General features: G+C 37.6%; 1 protein-coding gene across 2 annotated transcripts in view; it reads right to left on the reverse strand.

Annotated features, from left to right (window-relative positions):
- Positions 1-254: 254 nt before the first annotated feature.
- The window catches only part of LOC137498544 (E3 ubiquitin-protein ligase SIAH1A-like), a 264443-nt gene continuing 243740 nt past the window's right edge, over positions 255-20957 (reverse strand). For both annotated transcript variants that reach the window (XM_068226225.1, XM_068226224.1), the window contains exon 8: positions 255-4103. In XM_068226225.1, coding sequence (XP_068082326.1) covers positions 3926-4103 — 178 coding nt within the window. In that variant the 3' untranslated portion in view covers positions 255-3925. The remainder of the gene's footprint in view (positions 4104-20957) is intronic.

Genomic DNA, 20957 nt, shown 5'->3' on the forward strand with positions numbered 1-20957 from the left:
TGTCTTTCGGCTGTTTTCCGTTTCACTACGATAAGACTGCTGTGGACGTTCGGCCTTGGAAGTCTCTTGTGCTCTTGTGGCTGTCTTGGGAGTCTATAGTTATGGCTATTATCACCACATGACAGGAGTAACCAGTTTGAAGACGAAAGCAAAGTGTCTGGTATGCTACTCACTTCGCGCCTAGTTGCTCTCCTGTGGTGACTTGCTTGTGCTTCTTGACTTAGCTTTCAATCGCTTTGAAATTGAGAAAGGCCTGATGAAAGAGGAAAGATATACTGCGGAGGAAGTTCTTGCCCTCATATTGGGTAGTGACTTTGAAGATGATGACGATGATAGTGATTTGTCATCTGATTTCTAGAATGATTTCTATCACACCTTCTACTTCAGGCACGTCTACTATTCCGGATAGCGCTTCGTCGTCTAAAAGATTGGCCTACTTCGATGATTCGACTGAAAATGAAAGTAGTGAGGATGAAGCTCCGGTGCCTGAACCACCGAACAGAAAACTAAATTGGAAAAAGTAGAACATGAATCCGAAAAAACACAGTAAGTTCGATGCAGCTTATTCCGGATTGAAAAGTTTAGTGGACAATGCTAGCATGTTAAGTTTCTTTCAGCTGTTTTTAACACATGTATCATATTTCTTCTGTGGGAGGAGGATGAAAAGTGCTAAAAATATAGTCGTAAGCATTTCACCAAATATGTATTACAAACAAAATTAAATATTTTTAAACTCTGCCTGTTCTCTCCTCGCGTCACGAGCCAACTGCAGACTGGAGAGTGAAGGGAGCGAGGCAAGCATCCTGTACAGCGGGCTCGGTGAACCACCCGCTGCTCACGTCCAGAGGGTTACGCCCACCATGCTCGCTATGCCGGAGTGAAAGGGTTAAATCTATTTTCAGATATTTATAACACATTGAAAAGAAAACACATGTACATAGCATTAATATTGGGAACTGTCATCAAGTAGATGGATTTTTGAGAAATTAACATAATGAGAATTACAATAGTTTTAAGATTCCAACAAGAGTAATCACAGCAGGGATGTCAGTTAATTAGATATATTATTCTATGGATAATGCATTGACATCATTTACCCGATTTCCTAAGCAGATAGGTGATGTCTGGCATAACTGACAGCCAATCAGATATTTTGATCTTGTTTGTTAGCTTCCAAACACACGCACGAGTCTTAGTGGTGTTGTTTTTGTTATTGTTGTTATTACAGAGATATTATATGTGTTTAATGACATCCTCATTAACACATTCAGTACCAGCCACTCAGTGGGCCATTTAAACCCACAAGCCAGTGATTTAAATGCCCTTGCAGCCTTTTACACAACATGTTAAAAAAAATTAATACTGTTCCTAAACTAGTAGTCCTACAAACTTAAAATGTTGTAGGCCTAAATATTTAAAGAAAAAGTATCCTAGTATACTTTGACAGTATGATATCTGTATCTGTGAACTTTAAATTGTATCACAATTGGGAAATAATAATAATAATAATAATAATAATAATAATAATAATAATAATAAAGTGCTAGTAAATGAGATGATCCATCTTGACAAGAAAGAAAAAACATCCCAGTTTCTTATAGACACTAGATAAGATTGCCTAAATGAACTGAGGTGGCAGAAGTTTGTCCCACAGGAATTTGTAGTACTAAAAATAAATCGGGGTACTTCAAGGTTATATGTATGCTGCATGGGGCTAACAGGAAGAAAAGTATGCTCCTTTATCATCTGCCTTAATTCTGCCAATTATTAATAATGGCCATTGTCTGAAATAAATCGTTATTAATTCCACTACCCTTGCAAGGGCTGTACAAAATATACGGATCAAATATAAATGCAACCTGTTCATCCCAACACTTAAATGCCTTAACTGACAGATGGCTGCGTCCACAAAGGTCTCGTTAAATGCCTTAACTGGTCTACGGTACTGAATGTGTTAAATTTTCAATTGAACTTCATTACGATGATGGTGCATGACAATAGATAGGATATCAATGAGATTCAAACTACACATGGTATCTGAAGCTATGTTTCTGTACAGTCTATCATGCATGAATGCATATGACCTGCAGATCTGCCTACTTTTTAATATGCTATCTGAGGAACTCACCAGGATACCCTACCTACTAAGGATGTCATCTCTGTACTGTCTCCTGGTAAATTACCAGGAATCCCATTAATGCCTTGAGTAACAAAAGTTTCTACTTTTAAAAAAGTAAAAAGACACAATAAGGACAATGAATGCTGAAAATAAATAATATGTATCACAGAAATTTCCACGTCTACAAATATATTAAAAATAAATAAATGGAAAGTCAATTCATTTTAAATGAAAATTTCGGAACTACAGATACGAGTCTGATGAATTCAAATTTTAAGTCCATGGAAATTGTGAGAGGTGACCTACATCTTCAAATCTGATCATTAAAAAGTAAGAGAGCACTATTAGCCCTTGATATTTGTGGCGAGTTCATATTATGATTCTTGCTACAACAGGTCACTGATGACTGACATTTCCTTCTTCTCTACTTCTCAAAATAACACAAACAAAATTTTAAAAAATACGAGAAGCTTGACCAAAGGGGAGGACAATATCTATAACGTAGGTGTCAAACTGCCACGAAGATTTACTTCCTTCTTAAACAATCCTGCATAAAAACGATTTTAACGAAAGACAGTATAAATGCAAATACCCTGCATGTCTTGACAACATAAAATTAAAAAGCTTTACAGGAATTCCAGAAACTGGATATTTACGGTATACATAATAAATTGAGAACTTCAACTGCATAGATTTTGATAGTTTGATAATAGTAATTAAGCTAATTTGAACATATTTCTTAATGAGATTTATAATGCTTTAGGTGCACAGCATTATTTTTTTTGTCATCTTTAATACAATTTTTTTGTTTAGAAAATGCAAAACAACTGTTTCTTCTTTCTCTTCTGTCACTCTTATCCAGGGACTATGAGTTTTAAAAGTTTCTTTAAATTACAGTAACTTGAAAACATAACATTAGTAGTAGCAAGATCTGTTTCCCTGTTGTGAACTCATTATATCAAACTTTGTCAGGAGAGCCTATACTAACAGTGAATTAATAATATGATTAGCAAGAATCTGCTCAACTCACAGCCATAATTACCCCTCAATTGAAAGCTAACATTTTTACTCCTGCAATTTTGCAACTACAGACCTAACGAAATCAATTTATAAGGATTTTGAATTCAAAGGACCCATACCGCTAATGTGGGAAAATATATTTAGCAGTTCCTTCAAATAAGAACTAACAGATACAGCAAATTAAATTGAGGTAAAATATGTTCCCAAGAAGTTTGGCTGATGATATCATGAAGAATTTAGCCAGAGAACTGGTCATGAAATAATATCAACAACCATACTGGGTGAAAACAAAAGTGGATGCTACAGTGATACAGCAAATACTCAAGTAAGATCAATAAAATCAAGATATTTACAACTAATTTTACAAAATTCATATTGCTTATTAGCAGACTTTCTTCACTATCTACATATATCTACAAATATGCCATCTCCTTAAAATAAAAATTAAGTTCATTGAAAAATAGATTTTTCTTTTGTTTTAAATCTCTTCTGTTCACAGATGAAAAATTAATATAAAATATCATTTTATATTACTTGCTGAGAATTTCTCACCTGTAAACACAATGAACAAAACATGCAGTTTCAAATATTCTTTCTTCACATTTGCTGACTGAAGTTTATTTAAAGCTGCACATCACAGGTGGAAAGTTCACTGAAAGGTTAATAAAGTTATTGAAGATCCATGCATACCTCAACAACATGTGTAAAGCCCATTGGTGGTATCAACTCAGCAGGAGAAGCTTACTGGAACCCACGCTGCTGGGTACTTGAGGGGCAAAAGAGCACTTATACCATAGATATAGTGACATTTATGCCAAGATTACCATTGTCAGCAAAGAGCTGTGCAATACTAGTATCAAACACCAAACAATCTGAATTCATGATTGCAGATGAAACACCTTCGTGGATGGATCGAGGTGTAGCTTCCCAAGTCAGTCGTCTACGTTGGCCATTCAATTCCAACCTAAAGAAATAAAAATAAATGGTATTATGGCATACAATAGCAATACTGACCTAGACAACAAGTAGTGATGCTGGAATGATATTGCCAAGACTCAAATATAAATAACAAATATTTATTACTAATTATCTAAAATTTATATTGCTCATCATCATATATTCACTATCTGTATATATTTACACATTTTACTGTTTTAGAATACAATGAAAAGGAATGGCCTTAGTCTTAAGATAACTACGGTTACAAGGCTTGAGCATTTCCAAAAACTCTAAAAGCAGTTAGTAGGCAGTAAACCAATCTTTTTCTTTCCCTCTGCCTTTTCCCATTCCTATATGGAGTCAGCAGTTTCTTCTCTGATTCTTCTCTACCATTCCTTTTTATCTTGGGCATCATCCTTTCTCCAACCTTCCTCACTGATATTCTCTTCTACCTTGTTTCCCTGTTTAATTTTCGGTCTTCCTCTTTTAATTTTCCCATCTACTTCCAACTTTACAATCTTCTTTCCAATGCAATCATCATTCCATTTTATATGTCCAAACTAAATCTTAGTCATGACACCTGGATCTTTCTGTTCATTGGTCCCGCCTCCACCATCCACTGATGCATTCATTCCTTATTCAGTTCCTTCTTGTTACTCCAGTCAACCATCTAAACATGTTCATTTCTGCAACTTCCATTTTCTTTCCCTGGGCCATTTTAATTGCCCGTTTCCTTTCCACTCCCCCAGATATCCTCATATGGGACATGCTGAAATAATAATTTTTTTGTTCAGGCATTTGTCCCAATGATGCAATCATTTTTCAAACCCCTTCCAAGAACAGCTGAGCTCAGGCTCTTTGACACTGTTGTTATTATAATAACCTAGATGTCAACATCAGCTCATTTACTTTTGCAATGGTTTCACATGGGGATGATGGGATCGAACAAAATCCTCTCTGCCTTCCGTGATCACAATGCAACACCTCTGTGCCATTTGCCCAGTCATTATGGAATTACCATAAACAACACAGAATTTCCAATCAATTTCACTACGTGTGCAGCCATTTGCCCACGTACCAGCTCACAGCACACGCATTTTCCTTACGTTGCATCAACATACATGTGCTTGCCATGATGAAATACTCCTCATAGCACAAGCCTGGTTTTCTGTATGTATGCTTGTATTGTTGTATACATGTCTACGGGAAAAACGAGGACTTACCTTTGGAATTGTTGATGCTGTAGTGTCAGCAATAGTGGACTTAGCAGGAATATTTAAGTTAAGGTTTGAAGATATAATCTAGAGGCTGGAAGTGTTGTGGCCAGCAATCAGACCAGACAACAATGCCTTACTGGGTCCTCAAGTAAAGCAGTACAGGTATGAAGATCGTCAGTGAAATATGTTTACACATCAGTGGTTTGATTCTCTCACTCTCTATATTCAAGTTTGGTCACATTTGTAATTACCTGATATTTTACATCACATATGAACACGTAACACATACCCAACACATCTGTACACAGAAACTTAGCTCGTTAGATGGTAATATTCAGTAGTGTGGTATTTAAGAAAGGACCAGCAGAACATCCTTTAGCCAAGTGCAACAGCTTCTTTTTTTTTTCTTTTCTTCCAATAATGTTATTTACTTTATGTCCCATTAAAAGAGCAACTCAACAGTCACTCTACTGCTTTCAATGCTGTTATATGAAGCCTTCAGAATAACACAAACTCCATGATAGCTTCTTTCATTGTATGCAGTAAGCATTTGCAGCAAAATTAAGTTTAAAAATACTTGATATTTACTTCATTTGGATATGTATTAACCAAATTAACCAAGATGATATAACCAACACCAACAAATTCTGTAAGGGAGTGAAATATATTACCAAAAGCTTGCAAACACAACTGATTCCATCTACCTGACAAACTCCTTACTGTATACTGTGAGAGAAAAGGCACATACAAGCTTTCTGCTCATACAGCTTACCAGTGCCATGTACTGAACCCCATCTATTCCTGTACTGCTGGGGCAAAGAATTTTGCATTTACATTTTCATATTATTCCTTAGAATATATTTAATCAAATTAAAAACTGAAAGCAGGCTAAGTCAAGCTAAGTACAGTTGTTTCGATGATCCACTTGCTCTACCGCCGTCCAGCTCTCTCCAGCGAAATTGGTTTCCTTGCAGGCATGAAAGAGAGCTACTCCAGCAGAATTCAAGTTGCTGAGTTGAAGCATGGGCTGTGTGCCTATCTGGAGTGGAGATTCACAGCATCTTACATTGTTAGACCAGATAGCTATGGTAAGATAGGGTCACGCCACAAATTAGTTTCAATAGTTAACACTCAAAGTATTTAGTGCCACACACAAGACGCTACAAGAAAAAGATTAATATGTTAACAATATAGCCAGCTGCACATCGTCTTGCTAAAAAATACCTGTAAATATTCTTCCAAGGCACCCATAATTTCATTCCCAGAATGTATATCTAACATCATTAATAGTGTGCTATGGGCTTTCTTTGTGATTTATGCTGAGATTAATTTGTAGAAAAATTTATAATTTTCAGGCATAACCAATTCAAGTGTGGTTTCCACATTTTCACAAAATTCTCATCACTCATTGGGATTTGAACAATTTAACTCTGCCCTGATGAGTTTAACAGCCACTGTCGCTGATAAATAGTGGTCAACATGTACCACTTCTTCAAGCATTACCTCAATGTTACTTGGAACTGGCAGTGTCAGGTCAGGATCATCTTGCGACCGCACGTGACAGTAGACTGTACCACCAGCGACTGTCTGGCAGAGGGTCAAGCGGCCATTACCACAATGGACACCCAAACGGGAAACCAATGACCATGGACGGAGGAGTCCTCCTTTTGGAGGCCAGGTAAAGCCTTTGTGTAGGAAATGACACAATGAGACCAGAAAGAAGAACATGGTCAATGGTTAAGATGGCAAAAGAGGACTCCAGTCCCAATGGCAGATAAAACTGAATAACTTTCTCCTGTCAGCATTAAATGTATTTCAGTGAAGCGGTTGCAAAAGGCATCTGTACTCCTGAGGAATGGCCTAAGTTACACCTGGCAGTAGGAATAAAAAGCCTCTGGGTGTGGTGACTCCACCGTAATAACAGCGTAAGTATGAATACCGTACTTTTAAACTTGCCTCGGAAAACGTTAAGCGTACCCTGAAGGCGGGCAACACCAGTTCCTTGGATGCTGGGGAACTGTGGAAATGAGCAAACAGTAGCCAACATCATGAAGGTGGGCATAATCAACCTAATGATCCCGACAGGAAAGGCAAAAGAAGTGGTGGGTTTTATGACGAGTGAATAGAAATGATTGGGTTGAACAAAGTTAAATGGAAGGGGAAAGAAAAGAAGAGAATGAGGAAAGGTAATACACTATATTGGACTGGTGGCCAAGAGGCAAAAAATGGAGTGGGCCTAATAATTTCAAAACAGCTGGATGAGTATTTGGATATGGTAGAGTACATCAGTGACAGGATAATGAAAATCAGACTGAGAATGAGGAACGAAGTGAAGGACTTCATACAAGTGTATGAACCAAAGGCAGCGAACAAAGAGGAGGATATCGAGGAATTCCAGGAGAAACTACAAAAGGAGGCAACTGGTGTGGAGGTGATTAAATGGGAGACTTAAATGCACATGTGGGAAGAAAAAGACAAGGAAAAGAAGAAGTAATCAGACCATATGGATATGGGAAGAGGAATGAAGAAAGAGAGAAACTAGTTGTGTTTTGTAATAGGAATGGAATGATTGTGGGCAACACAGAATTTCAGAAAAATAAAAATTAAAAAAAGCAGGAAAATTACAAGCTATGGCTGGAGTGACAGAAGAATAAAATCAGTAATTGATTACTTTCTGGCGGAAAGGACAAATCACAGACAGCTGATGATTATAACAGCTTTACTAGGAGAAGCATTCGATTTGGATCATAAGAGTTGTAATAGCAAAAATGAGAGTGGGGAAAATGGAAAAATTAAAGGAGATAAGAGATAGCAAATTAAAAGTGCAGAAATTAAAAGATAATATTGTACAGGAAGAATTTACTGAGAGACTGAAACAACAAATTCCACTTACTGAAGTAGGAAATGTGGAAAATGAATGGTCCAACTTTAAAAGGGCAGAGAGAGCTTGTGGTAAAACATTGACAAGAGTGAAAGATTTTTTTTGTTGCTATTTTTCTTTACGTCGCACCGACACAGATAGGTCTTATGGCGATGCTGGGACAGGAAGGGCCTAGGAGTGGGAAGGAAGTGGCCATGGCCTTAATTAAGGTACAGCCCCAGCATTTGACTGGTGTGAAAATGGGAAACCATGGAAAACCATCTTCAGGGCTGCCGACAGTGAGGTTCGAACCCACTATCTCCCGGATGCAAGCTCACAGTTGCGCGAACCTAACTGCACAGCCAACTTGCCCAGTAAGAGTGAAAGAATAGGAGACACTGTGGTGGAATGAGAAGGTGAGAGAAGAAGTGATTAAAAGGAAGAAAGCATGGCAAAAATGGAATAGAGATTAAAAAAAAGAAGAAAGCAAAAGAAAGTATGCTGATAATAAAAGAGAATGTAAGAAATTGGTAAGAGAAGAAAAGAGGAAAAGTTGGGAAGAATTTACACAAAAGTTGAAAACGGATAGAGCTGGCAGTAAAAGAATGCTGTATGAAATTATACAAAGTGATAGGAAAGAAAGAGTTTACACAAAACTAATGAAAGAGGAAGGTGTTAGTAACACATCTAGAAGAATTAAAGAGAAGCACGCACAAGTTGCTTCATATCGCACCGACACAGATAGGACATATGGCGACGATGGGACAGGAAGAGGCTATTAGTGGGAAGGAAGTGGCTGTGGCCTTCATTAAGGTACAGCCCCAGCATTTGCCTGGTGTGAAAATGGGAAACCATGGAAAACCATCTTCAGGGCTGCCGACAGTGAGGTTCGAACCCACTATCTCCCGGATGCAAGCTCACAGTTGCGCGAACCTAACTGCACAGCCAACTTGCCCAGTAAGAGTGAAAGAATAGGAGACACTGTGGTGGAATGAGAAGGTGAGAGAAGAAGTGATTAAAAGGAAGAAAGCATGGCAAAAATGGAATAGAGATTAAAAAAAAAGAAGAAAGCAAAAGAAAGTATGCTGATAATAAAAGGGAATGTAAGAAATTGGTAAGAGAAGAAAAGAGGAAAAGTTGGGAAGAATTTACACAAAAGTTGAAAACGGATAGAGCTGGCAGTAAAAGAATGCTGTATGAAATTATACAAAGTGATAGTAAAGAAAGAGTTTACACAAAACTAATGAAAGAGGAAGGTGTTAGTAACACATCTAGAAGAATTAAAGAGAAGCACGCACAAGTTGCTTCATATCGCACCGACACAGATAGGACATATGGCGACGATGGGACAGGAAGAGGCTATTAGTGGGAAGGAAGTGGCTGTGGCCTTCATTAAGGTACAGCCCCAGCATTTGCCTGGTGTGAAAATGGGAAACCATGGAAAACCATCTTCAGGGCTGCTGACAGTGAGGTTCGAACCCACTATCTCCCGGATGCAAGCTCACAGCTGCGCGAACCTAACCGCAGAGCCAACTTGCCCTGTAAGAGTGAAAGAATAGGAGACACCGTGTTGGAATGAGAAGGTGAGAGAAGTGATTAAAAAGAAGAAAGCATGGCAAAAGTGGAATAGAGATTAAAAAAAAGAAGAAAGCAAAAGAAAGTATGCTGATAATAAAAGGGAATGTAAGAAATTGGTAAGAGAAGAAAAGAGGAAAAGTTGGGAAGAATTTACACAAAAGTTGAAAACGGATAGAGCTGGCAGTAAAAGAATGCTGTATGAAATTATACAAAGTGATAGGAAAGAAAGAGTTTACGCAAAACTAATGAAAGAGGAAGGTGTTAGTAACACATCTAGAAGAATTAAAGAGAAACACGCACAAGTTGCTTTATGTCGCACCGACACAGATAGGTCATATGGCGACGATGGGACAGGAAGAGGCTGTTAGTGGGAAGGAAGTGGCTGTGGCCTTCATTAAGGTACAGCCCCAGCATTTGCCTGGTGTGAAAATGGGAAACCACGGAAAACCATCTTCAGGGCTGCCGACAGTGGGGTTCGAACCCACTATCTCCCGAATACCGGATATTGCAAGAGACTATCCTCATTTTTTTAAAAATCCGTATTGAAAGTCTATTAAAAGGAGAATAATAAAGCTTAGATTTCCACCTATTCAAAACTTAAAAAGCAAATAAAAAAATTAGGATCTCATCCTTATTTTATTGCTAATTTTGTTTTATTATTCTCCTTTTACTGGATACTGGCCACACTTATGTGACTGCAGCTATCAAGCTCAGTAATTAAAGAGAATATGGAAGGAGTATTTTAATAAAATGGTGAACGTGAACAATTATGCAGAGGGGACAGACAGTAGTAATATGGTATGATAACTCAACAACAGTAGAATATGATATAACAATGTTACAGGTGAAATGAGCAGTCCTGATGTTAGGCCTCTTATCATCATCATCATCATCATCATCATCATCATCAATTTGCAGTCCATAAAATGAAAATGGTGAAGGCACCAGGGATGTATGAAATAAGTGTGGAATGATAAAGGCTGCTGAACCTGTTGGACTAAAGTGGGTGTACAGATTGTTGACGTGCATATGGAAATAGAAACGTGTACTAGAAGACTGGGGAAAGGGAATGATATCAGTCTTCAAGAAGGGGAACAAAATAGTGTGTGATAACTATAGAAGAATCACACTTGTCACAAGTGGCAAAAGTACTGGAAATGATATTAGGGAGGAGAATGTGAAGAAAGGCTTTAACCCATTAGTTCTCAACCTATGAAAAAACTTAATATTATGATAATATTTATTTTCCCACACATTTATATTTTCATGGTGTCGGTTACTGTAATCACGTCCTAGTTCGTGAACCTAGGGCAATGGCTGAGTGGCCTAGTAAGTGGTTCTGAGAGTCAGGAGTGGACATCTCAAGACACATTCTGAGCCATGGCCCACCTTGCACTGAGACTATGCAATCCACCAGTGGTCCCTAACCCATTACAGGAGAGATCCTAACATGGACTATGCATAAATAAGTGTAGCATCCTGCTTCACAGAATTTTTCATCGAGCAAGCTCAGAACATTTTAAGCAAACCTCGAACCTATGGGAGTAGGAGTCCCACTCCCATCTGACAGGCAAGGGACTCCTTGGAAATAACTTGGTGAACGAAATGGAATTTGATAGGGAGCTATCAATATTAATGGGACTTATGGAAGAAAGAAAGAAAGTAGAACTGGCTGAGTCAGCAAAGAGGATGCGTCTGGATGTGTTAGGAATTAATGATATTCGGGTAAGGGGAGATAATGAGGAATAAATAGGAGATTATGAAGTGTACTTGATGGGTATTAAAAACGGAAGGGCAGAGTGGAGTAGGACTGTTCATCAGGAACACTACTGAACGCAACATAATTTCTGTTAGGCATGTAAATGATTGAATGATGTGGGTGTAGATTTGCCAGTTGGAGGAATTAGAACAAGAATTGCCTCAGTGTATTCACAGTGTGAGGGTGCAGATGAGGATGAAGTTGGCAAGATTTATGAAGCACTGAGTGACATCATACTCAGGGTCAACAGCAAGGATAGAATAGTGTTAATGGGCGATTTCAATGCGAGAGTTGGAAATAGAACTGAAGGATACGAAAGGATGATTGGTAAATGTGGGAAAGATATGGAAGCTAATAGGAATGGGAAGCATTTGCTGGACTTCTGTGCTAGAAGGGATTAGCAGTTACAAATACATTCTTCAAGCGTAAGGCTATTCACCGTTACACATGGGAGGGCACCAAATCCATAATAGACTATATAATAACCAACTTTGAATTCGGGAAATCTATCAGGAATGTGAACATATTCCAGGGATTTTTTGATGATACAGACCACTATATGATATGTAGTGAACTAAGTATCCCTAGGCCTAAGATTGCAAAAGTGAAATCTGTCTGTAAATGATTAGGGTAGAAAATCTCCAGGACGAGGAAATAAGAGAGAATTACATGGATAAGATTAGTGAAAAGTTCCAAACAGTGAACAGTAAGCAGCTTCAGGACAAAGAAAGAGAATGGTTGGCATACAGGGATGCTGTAGTAGAAACAGCAAGGGACTGTCTAGGAGCAACTGTGTGCAAGGATGGGAAAGTGAACATCTTGGTGGAATGATAAAGTGAGAGCAGCTTGTAAATGTAAAAAGAAGGCATATCAGAAATGGTTCCAAACAAGGACTAATGCAGATATGGAACTGTATGTAGAGGAAAGAAACAGAGCGAAACAAATAGTTGTTGAATCCAAGAAGAAGTCGTGGGAAGATTTTGGTTATACGTTGGAAAGGCTAGGTCAAGCAGCAAGGAAACTTTTCTGGAAAGTAATGAAGTATGTTAGGAAGGGAGGGAAAAAGGAAATTAACGGTGTTTTGGGTAAATCAGGTCTACTTAAGTAATATTATGCCGTAGCTAAAAACGAAGTTCATGTCAGAACAAAATGTTATAAAATAATTTAGAATCCAAGTGATAATTTTGAGATGAACGTAGGGAACATATTCAGAGTATACAGATATGTAATACAGTGGTATTATAAGATAGGTTATGAGGTACTGGAATGTAAACAAGATGAATGTTATGACGAGTTAAGAAGATATTGATCCAGTGTTAAAGATTACTTGTGTGTTGAGGGAATGTGTTATTAGGAAGAGATAATAAGAAGATATATGAGTTGAAATGGATGCTTTATGAGAATATGAAGTTGATATATGAAAGAAGAAATGAAAAAGGATTTAAATAAAGAGTATATTCTATGTCCAAATTGAAAGAAGAATATTTAATGTAAGGAATATAAATATCGGCGCAAGCTAGGATCACATGTTATTAATCGAGTAACAGGATAAGTAATCATGAAATCACGTTCTACAGTAATTCATACAAGATAGGATAATACGTCATGATCATCAAATAATATCCCTACTATAATAAATATTGGTTATACTTAGACATGAAATAGAAATTCATACATATAGATGGCTGCATTCATTTAAGTTGATTTTGGCATAATTTGAGCAATAAGAGAGGATCATTGCTGTTGAAAGTGAGGACGTATATGGGTTAATATTATTTTATGTCTTTGTAAATAAGTTTTTACTAACCGAAAGTGATATGCGAGATCTTATAGTCTTATTTAGAAATAGTTTTTTTTTGCTAGTGGCTTTACGTCGCACTGACACAGATAGGTCTTATGGCGACGATGGAATAGGAAAGGCCTAGGAATTGGAAGGAAGCGGCCGTGGCCTTAATTAAGGTACAGCCCCAGCATTTGCCTGGTGTGAAAACGGGAAACCATGGAAAACCATCTTCGGAGCTGCCGACAGTGGGATTTGAACCCACTATCTCCTGGATGCAAGCTCACAGCTGCGCGCCTCTAACCGCACGGCCAACTCGCCCGGTTTGAACTAGTTAAGGTTGTATATAACATGCTTGATTCTATGATTACATTAACTTAGGAATGTGAATTTGAAACATATTCTTGAAGAGTAAGGTAGTTTTTAGTTACTGACAGCTAATTTATGGATGAGGCAAACAAGAAATTTTTTGGAGTTCCGAAGGCTTAAGAAAACCATAAAAGAATTCATGAGATAAGGCATTAGTCAGGCTAGAATTCAGAAGCTGTATTCGGATGTAAAGCTATCAAAAATTAATGTTATTGAGCTGTTGTAAGAACAAGTTAAGAGTATTACAAATGACAACAAATGTTAATTGACAGGAATGTGATTTCAATGCAACCAGATTTCCCATAAGGGGATTATATCTATTTAGAATTTCGTTTAAGGAAGGTTGTAAATAAGATTTTAGTCAATTTCAATAGTGATGAAGTGAAGCATAGACCAAATGTGATAATTATAGTTTAAGGTATCTTAGACTTAAGGTAATAAGTTGTTGGATAATCATGTCGACTCATTAACGCATCGGATGGAGACGTTCATCGAATCCTCAGGTACTTATATAATAATACCCGGCATATCGACTTCTCTTTGACCCCACGTTTGTTTTACATTCAAACACCCTGAGAAGCTGGCTGGGATTTCTTTTATGTACACCGACCTGGACGCAGGAAGGGCGTAGTATATATTGTCTAGGACAGTCATACAGTACATTTATCTATTTCTTGGTTGCTTAGTTTGCTCTTTTGCATTTTTTTTCTAATTACATTAAGTATTTCTTTTACTAGAACTTCAGAGTACATGTTAAAGAGACATCAAAGGAATTTACAGTATAAGAGGGTTTTAGTTTAATATTTTTTTGTGGCAGTGCAAAATTCTATTACATATTTTACTGATGACTTATTTTGGTAGGTGTAGGATTTTTGAAAAGAGTTATGGATGAATTGTGATATTTTATGTGTAGGGCTATTTCTAAAGTTCATTATTGGTATAATGGAAATGCCATCTTTGTGTATTTTGGGTAGAGCTCTAGCTACTGGTAATATGGGATTCATATTGATTAACTTATTTACTTATCACTAAGGATGAAGCTTGTATTTTTAAATAATTGTTTGATTTTCTTTTGTGTAGTATTTGTAGGATCTTTATTGACTTTGATGAGTGTGTTATCTGAAGAGAATGATTCTATTTTTTCTGAAAAATATTTTTTATGCATAATAATCACACTACTGTCTTTATCTGCTTTAGTAATTATCAGGACGTTGTCTTTGATATTTTGTTGTAGGCTGTTAATTATTTGGGCAGGAAACTGAGTTGTGTTTGGTTTCTGAAAATTTCTGGAAGTTTTTCTTAACATCGTATCTTATTTCATTTTGTTTATCTTTTGGTTTTTGTGATATGACTTGTTCTATTTTTGCAATAGTAGTAATCTATATAAATAAAATTGTAGGGGGTCCGCTGTCTGTAATTTCTTCTGTTTTGCCAATTTTTCAGATATTTATCCGTTTTAGGTCAACTCAAGACCGAATCGGTGGTTTTTACGTTTCGTGTCTGTTTGTTTGTCTGTTTGTCTGTCTGTTTGTTTGTCTGTTCCACCATCACGTCGAAACGGCTGGATAGATCTCAACCAAACTTCATATTTAGAGTATACTCATCCCGGGGAAGGTTTCGATATGCATATCGTTTTAAAATCTTTGAATACACGGGGGGTTTATAGGAAAACCAGAATGGTTTTTCCACCATCACGTCGAAACGGCTGGATAGATCTCAACCAAACTTCATATTTAGAGTATACTCATCCCGGGAAAGGTTTAGATATGCATATCATTTTAAAATCTTTGAATACACGGGGGATTATAAGAAAACCAGAATGGTTTCTCCACCATCACGTCGAAACGGCTGGATAGATCACAAGCAAACTTCATATTTGGAGTACACTCATCCCGGGGAAGGTTTCGATATGCATATCAGTTTAAAATCTTTGAATAGACGGGGGGTTTATAGGAAAACCTGAATGGTTTTTCCACCATCACTTCGAAACGGCTGGATAGATCTCAACCAAACTTCATATTTAGAGTATACTCATCCCGGGGAAGGTTTTGATATGCATATTATTTTAAAATCCTTGAATAGAAGGGGGGTTTATAGGAAAACCCGAATGGTTTTCCTCCATTTTCTCTTATACTATTGATTTTCTGTAAACTTAGTTTACCGCACGTGAAACGTCTCTTCATTATAAATAACTTTCGTTATGTTCATAATTTACCTTACTCTTCACATGACGGAGAAATTTACAATTTTCCGCTGGTATCATGCTCTGCATTGAGTGACCGACAGACCGACAACGAACCTACAGGTTACCATGGCAACGTCTCTGACTGCATGCCAGCAGGGAAGTAACGTATTGCCATTTTCCTCATCATGCTTTTAAATTCGTGGTTGTTCCTTGGGTAGAAGGCAAGAGAGGCGTCAATCGGCCTATCTGCGGGATATTGGCGGAATATCGTTGGATGTTATAACTGCCCTCGAATAGATTAAGTAATAACACCATTAGTCATCTTCTTATTATCTGTTTACCTAAGAATCACTGGACCTAAATTTCTCCTCTGTTACCGCTTTATTATATCCATAACTCACACTAGCATAATTTATTGAGGGGCATTTGATTTTCCAATACATTCACTTGGCATTTACATATTTGTCGTTATCCGGCTGTCCTCAGTTATAATCCATTTTCTATTACTTTCAACTTTCTTAACTGTATTATTTTCTTCCTTAATTACGCCGTATGTACGCGTGTGCTACAAACTACTGGATGTATTTCCACCAAGACTCACATTTAGAATACACCTGTCCTTGATAGGTTTTGGGCAAATATTGTTTCTAAATCTCTGAACTGACTGGGGGTTTATACGAAACCGAAACAGTGATTTTGCACTTCCACAAAATATACACAACCAAACTTAATGGAAATCTACCTACCTTGGTAGAAATTAATTTCTAAACCTTCTTCCTCATGTGCATCATTTCGATACGAGGATTAATAAGGGAGATATCATTAACGGACCGTTTTTCTGTACAAGTCCCATCGGACTTAACTCACGAGCGGGTGCGTGTAAAGCGTATTCCTTACAACTTGAAAACTACTGAAGACATTCGAACCGAAATGGTTATTTTACTCTTCCACAATATATACAGAACAAGACCAACCTGACGAAATCGACCAAACGTGATAGAATTCCACCTGTAAACCCTTTTTTATTCATGTGCATTTTTTCGTCAGTAGGATTAATAAGGGAGATATCATGAATGGTCACTTTTGCATGTTAAATCCAGCGCACATAGCCCGAAGGGTGTTTTACATGGAGCAGATTCCTTATCTATATAAATCAAATCGTAACGACTGTGTGCCTCTACACTGACTATTTTGGCTAAATTTTCTTACAGCTTTCCGTTTAAGGGGTAATAATGACCATCTCCATAATTTTTGGTTTAGTTACCTGGAAGTCCTAATTTTTACCCGCCTCGCCCAAAATCCAGTGTGGCATAATCTGCCAGAAGAAAAAGAAGATAATTGAAATTTGACAAAATTATACACATAACGGATTGCACAATCTCCGTTCAATTTGGAATAATCTACAACCTTGGTCTTATGACTTTTTGCCGTATCTCTATCCCTTTTACGTTTGATTTTTCTCTATTAATCGATGTTAAGTCAATTTGGAATTTTCACATGCATAATTCATTCTTTCAATTACTTATATCAAATACAGAATCATCAAACTCTTGGCCCACTCAGTAGCCATATGTGAGCCAAATGCTATGTATGTAGCTGTCACATAATTATCCGAAAAGTAATGTAATGTGAGATAATCTTACAAAACCTTTACCCTGTTCCACGTTTCTAACTCAATCTGACCCAAGAATAGATGACATATCATAGGACCAGCAATTTAGGCCACTACATCCGGCGTGTCTTATGGTATAATCCTTTGTCGATATGACGTACGTTTAGTAGCAGTTAATCTGTAAATGAAGGTCTTCAATATTGTAAACACGCATATACTTTCGTATGTCGATCTATATATATTCACTGATGTCGATTTTTAGCGATCGAGAAAGGGTGGGTCTGCTATTGTAATCAGTACTCCCCACACCGACTTTGACTGGCAGTAGGAAAGGGTTCCTTCTCCAACTCCTGTGTAAGGAAGGCCTACAATTGTAATGAATAGTTCCCTTCTCGATGTGACTTGCAGAAGGCAAGTGAGCATGCAGTTTTGTTTAAAACTCCTTTACCCGATTGTGTTTGGCAGTAGGCAAGGGTGCCCGCCATTATAAAGAAATGTCCTCATCTAAAATGTGACTGTCATTAGGCATAGTGGCCTGCTATTTTGATGGAAACTCACCAACTTGGTGTGACTGGCAGTAAGCTGGCTGGCAGTAGGAAAATGGGCCTGGCATTATAATGATAACTGCACAACTCAATTTCGAGTGATAGTAGGGTAATTGCCTGCCATTATAATAGAAACTCCTCAACTGTAATCTGTCTGGAAGTAGGAAAAGGGGGCTGCCATTTTAACGGAAACTCCCCAAATAGATTCTGTCTGCGTAGTAGGCAATGGGGCCTGCAATTATAATATAAACTTCCCAACTCGATTGTGAATGGCAGTAGGCAAGTGAGCCTGCCGTTATATCACAAATCCGTAACAAACACCTTGCAATGGAAACAACGTACGGGGTCCTCCCCATGCTCTTTCTCGGATAACGCTAAGAGACATGCAATTTTAAAACAATCTTATTTACTGCATGTACACTATTTACTTCGATATTCGAATACAATGTAGAATACCGTAGCGAAGCACGGGTACATTCGCTAGTCTATATAAATAAAATTGTAGGGGGTCCGCTGTCTGTAATTTCTTTTGTTTTGCCAATTTTTCAGATATTTATCTGTTTTAGGTCAACTCAAGACCGAATCGGTGGTTTTTACGTTTCGTGTCTGTTTGTTTGTCTGTTTGTCTGTCTGTTTGTTTGTCTGTTCCAACATCACGTCGAAACGGCTGGATAGATTTCAACCAAACTCCATATTTAGAGCATACCCATCCCGGGGAAGGTTTCGATATGCATATCATTTTAAAATCTTTGAATAGACGGGGGGTTTATAGGAAAACCAGAATGGTTTTTCCACCATCACGTCGAAACGGCTGGATAGATCTCGACCAAACTTAATATTTAGAGTATACTCATCCCGGGGAAGGTTTTGATATGCATACCATTTTAAAATCTTTGAATATACGGGGGGTTTATAGGAAAACCAGAGTGGTTTTTCCACCATCACGTCGAAACGGCTAGATAGATCTCAACCAAACTTCATATTTAGAGTATACTCATCCCGGGGAAGGTTCGACATGCATATCATTTTAAAATCTTTGAATAGACGGGGGGTTTATAGGAAAATCAGAATGGTTTTTCCACCATCACGTCGAAACGGCTGGATAGATCTCAACCAAACTGCATATTTAGAGTATACTCATCCCGGGGAAGGTTTCGATATGTATATCATTTTAAAATCTTTGAATATACGGGGGGTTTATAGGAAAACCAGAATGGTTTTTCCACCATCACGTCGAAACGGCTAGATAGATCTCAACCAAACTTCATATTTAGAGTATACTCATCCCGGGGAAGGTTTCGATATGCATATCATTTTAAAATCTTTGAAAAGACGGGGGGTTTATAGGAAAACCATTCTGGTTTTCCTCCATTGTCTCTTATACTATTGATTTTCTGTAAACTTCGTTCACCGTACGGGAAACGTCTCTTCATTATAAACAACTTTCGTTATGTTCATAATTTACCTTACTCTTCACATGACGGAGAAATTTACAATTGTCCGCTGGTATCATGCTCTGCATTGAGTGACAGACAGACCGACAACGAACCTACAGGTTACCATGGCAAAGTTTCTGACTGCATGCCAGCAGGGAAGTAACGTATTGCCATTTTTCTCATCATGCTTTTAAATTCGTGGTTGTTCCTTGGGTAGAAGACAAGATAGGCGTCAATCGGCCTACCTGCGGGATATTGGCGGAATATCGTTGGTTGTTATAACCGCCCTCGAATAGATTAAGTAATAACACCATTAGTCATCTTATTATTATTTGTTTACCTAGGAATCACTGGACCTAAATTTCTCCTCTGTCACCGCTTTATTATATCCATAACTCACACTAGCATAATTTATTGAGGGGCATTTGATTTTCCAATACATTCACTTGGCATTTACAGATTTTTCGTTATCCGGCTGTCCTCAGTTATAATACATTTTCTATTAGTTTCAACTTTCTTAACTGTATTATTTTCTTCCTTAATTACGCCGTATGTATGCGAGTGCTACAAACTACTGGATGTATTTCCACCAAGACTCATATTTAGAATACGCCTGTCCTTGACAGGTTTTAGGGCAAATATTGTTTCTAAATCCCTGAACTGACTGGGGGTTTATACGAAACAGAAACTGGATTTTGCACTTCCACAAAATATACACAACCAACGTTAATTTAAATCTACCTGCCTTGGTAGAAATTAATTTCTAAACCTTTTTTCTCATGTGCATCATTTCGATACGAGGATTAATAAGGGAGATATCATTAACGGACCGTTTTTCTGTACAAGTCCCATCGGACTTAACTCACGAGCGGGTGCGTGTAAAGCGTATTCCTTACAACTGGAAAACTACTGAAGACATTCGAACCAAAATTTATATTTAGCATCCACCTGTCCAAAGGTAGGTATTAAACGTAAATAACATTTCATGTTCCGGAATGGACTGGCGGTTTATAGGGAACCGAAATGGTGATTTTACTCTTCCACAATATATACAGAACAAGACCAACCTGACTGGAAATCGACCAAACGTGATGGAATTCCACCTCTAAACCATTTTTTCATGTGCATTTTTTCGTCAGGAGGATTAATAAGGGAGATACCATGAATGGTCAGTTTTGCAGGTTAAGTCCAGCGGACATAGCCACAAAGGTGTTTTACATGGAGCAGATTCCTTATTTATATAAATCAAATCGTAACGACTGTGTGCCACTACACTGACTATTTTGGCGAAATTTTCGTACAGCTTTCCATTAAAGGGGTAATAATGACCATCTGCACAATTTTTTGTTTAGTTTCCTGAAAGTCCTAATTTTTAACCGCCTTGCCCAAAATCCAGATTGCGGCATAATCTGCCAGAAGAAAAAAAGAAGATAATTGAAATTTGACAAAATTATACGTTTTAGCCTGTAACGAACGGAAACCATCCTAGATTATTACATTTTTCACTTTTTATCCCCGAAGAATATCAAAATATGCAG

This window comes from Anabrus simplex, chromosome 2 (genome assembly GCF_040414725.1).
Source record: "Anabrus simplex isolate iqAnaSimp1 chromosome 2, ASM4041472v1, whole genome shotgun sequence".
Lineage (NCBI taxonomy): Eukaryota > Metazoa > Arthropoda > Insecta > Orthoptera > Tettigoniidae > Anabrus > Anabrus simplex.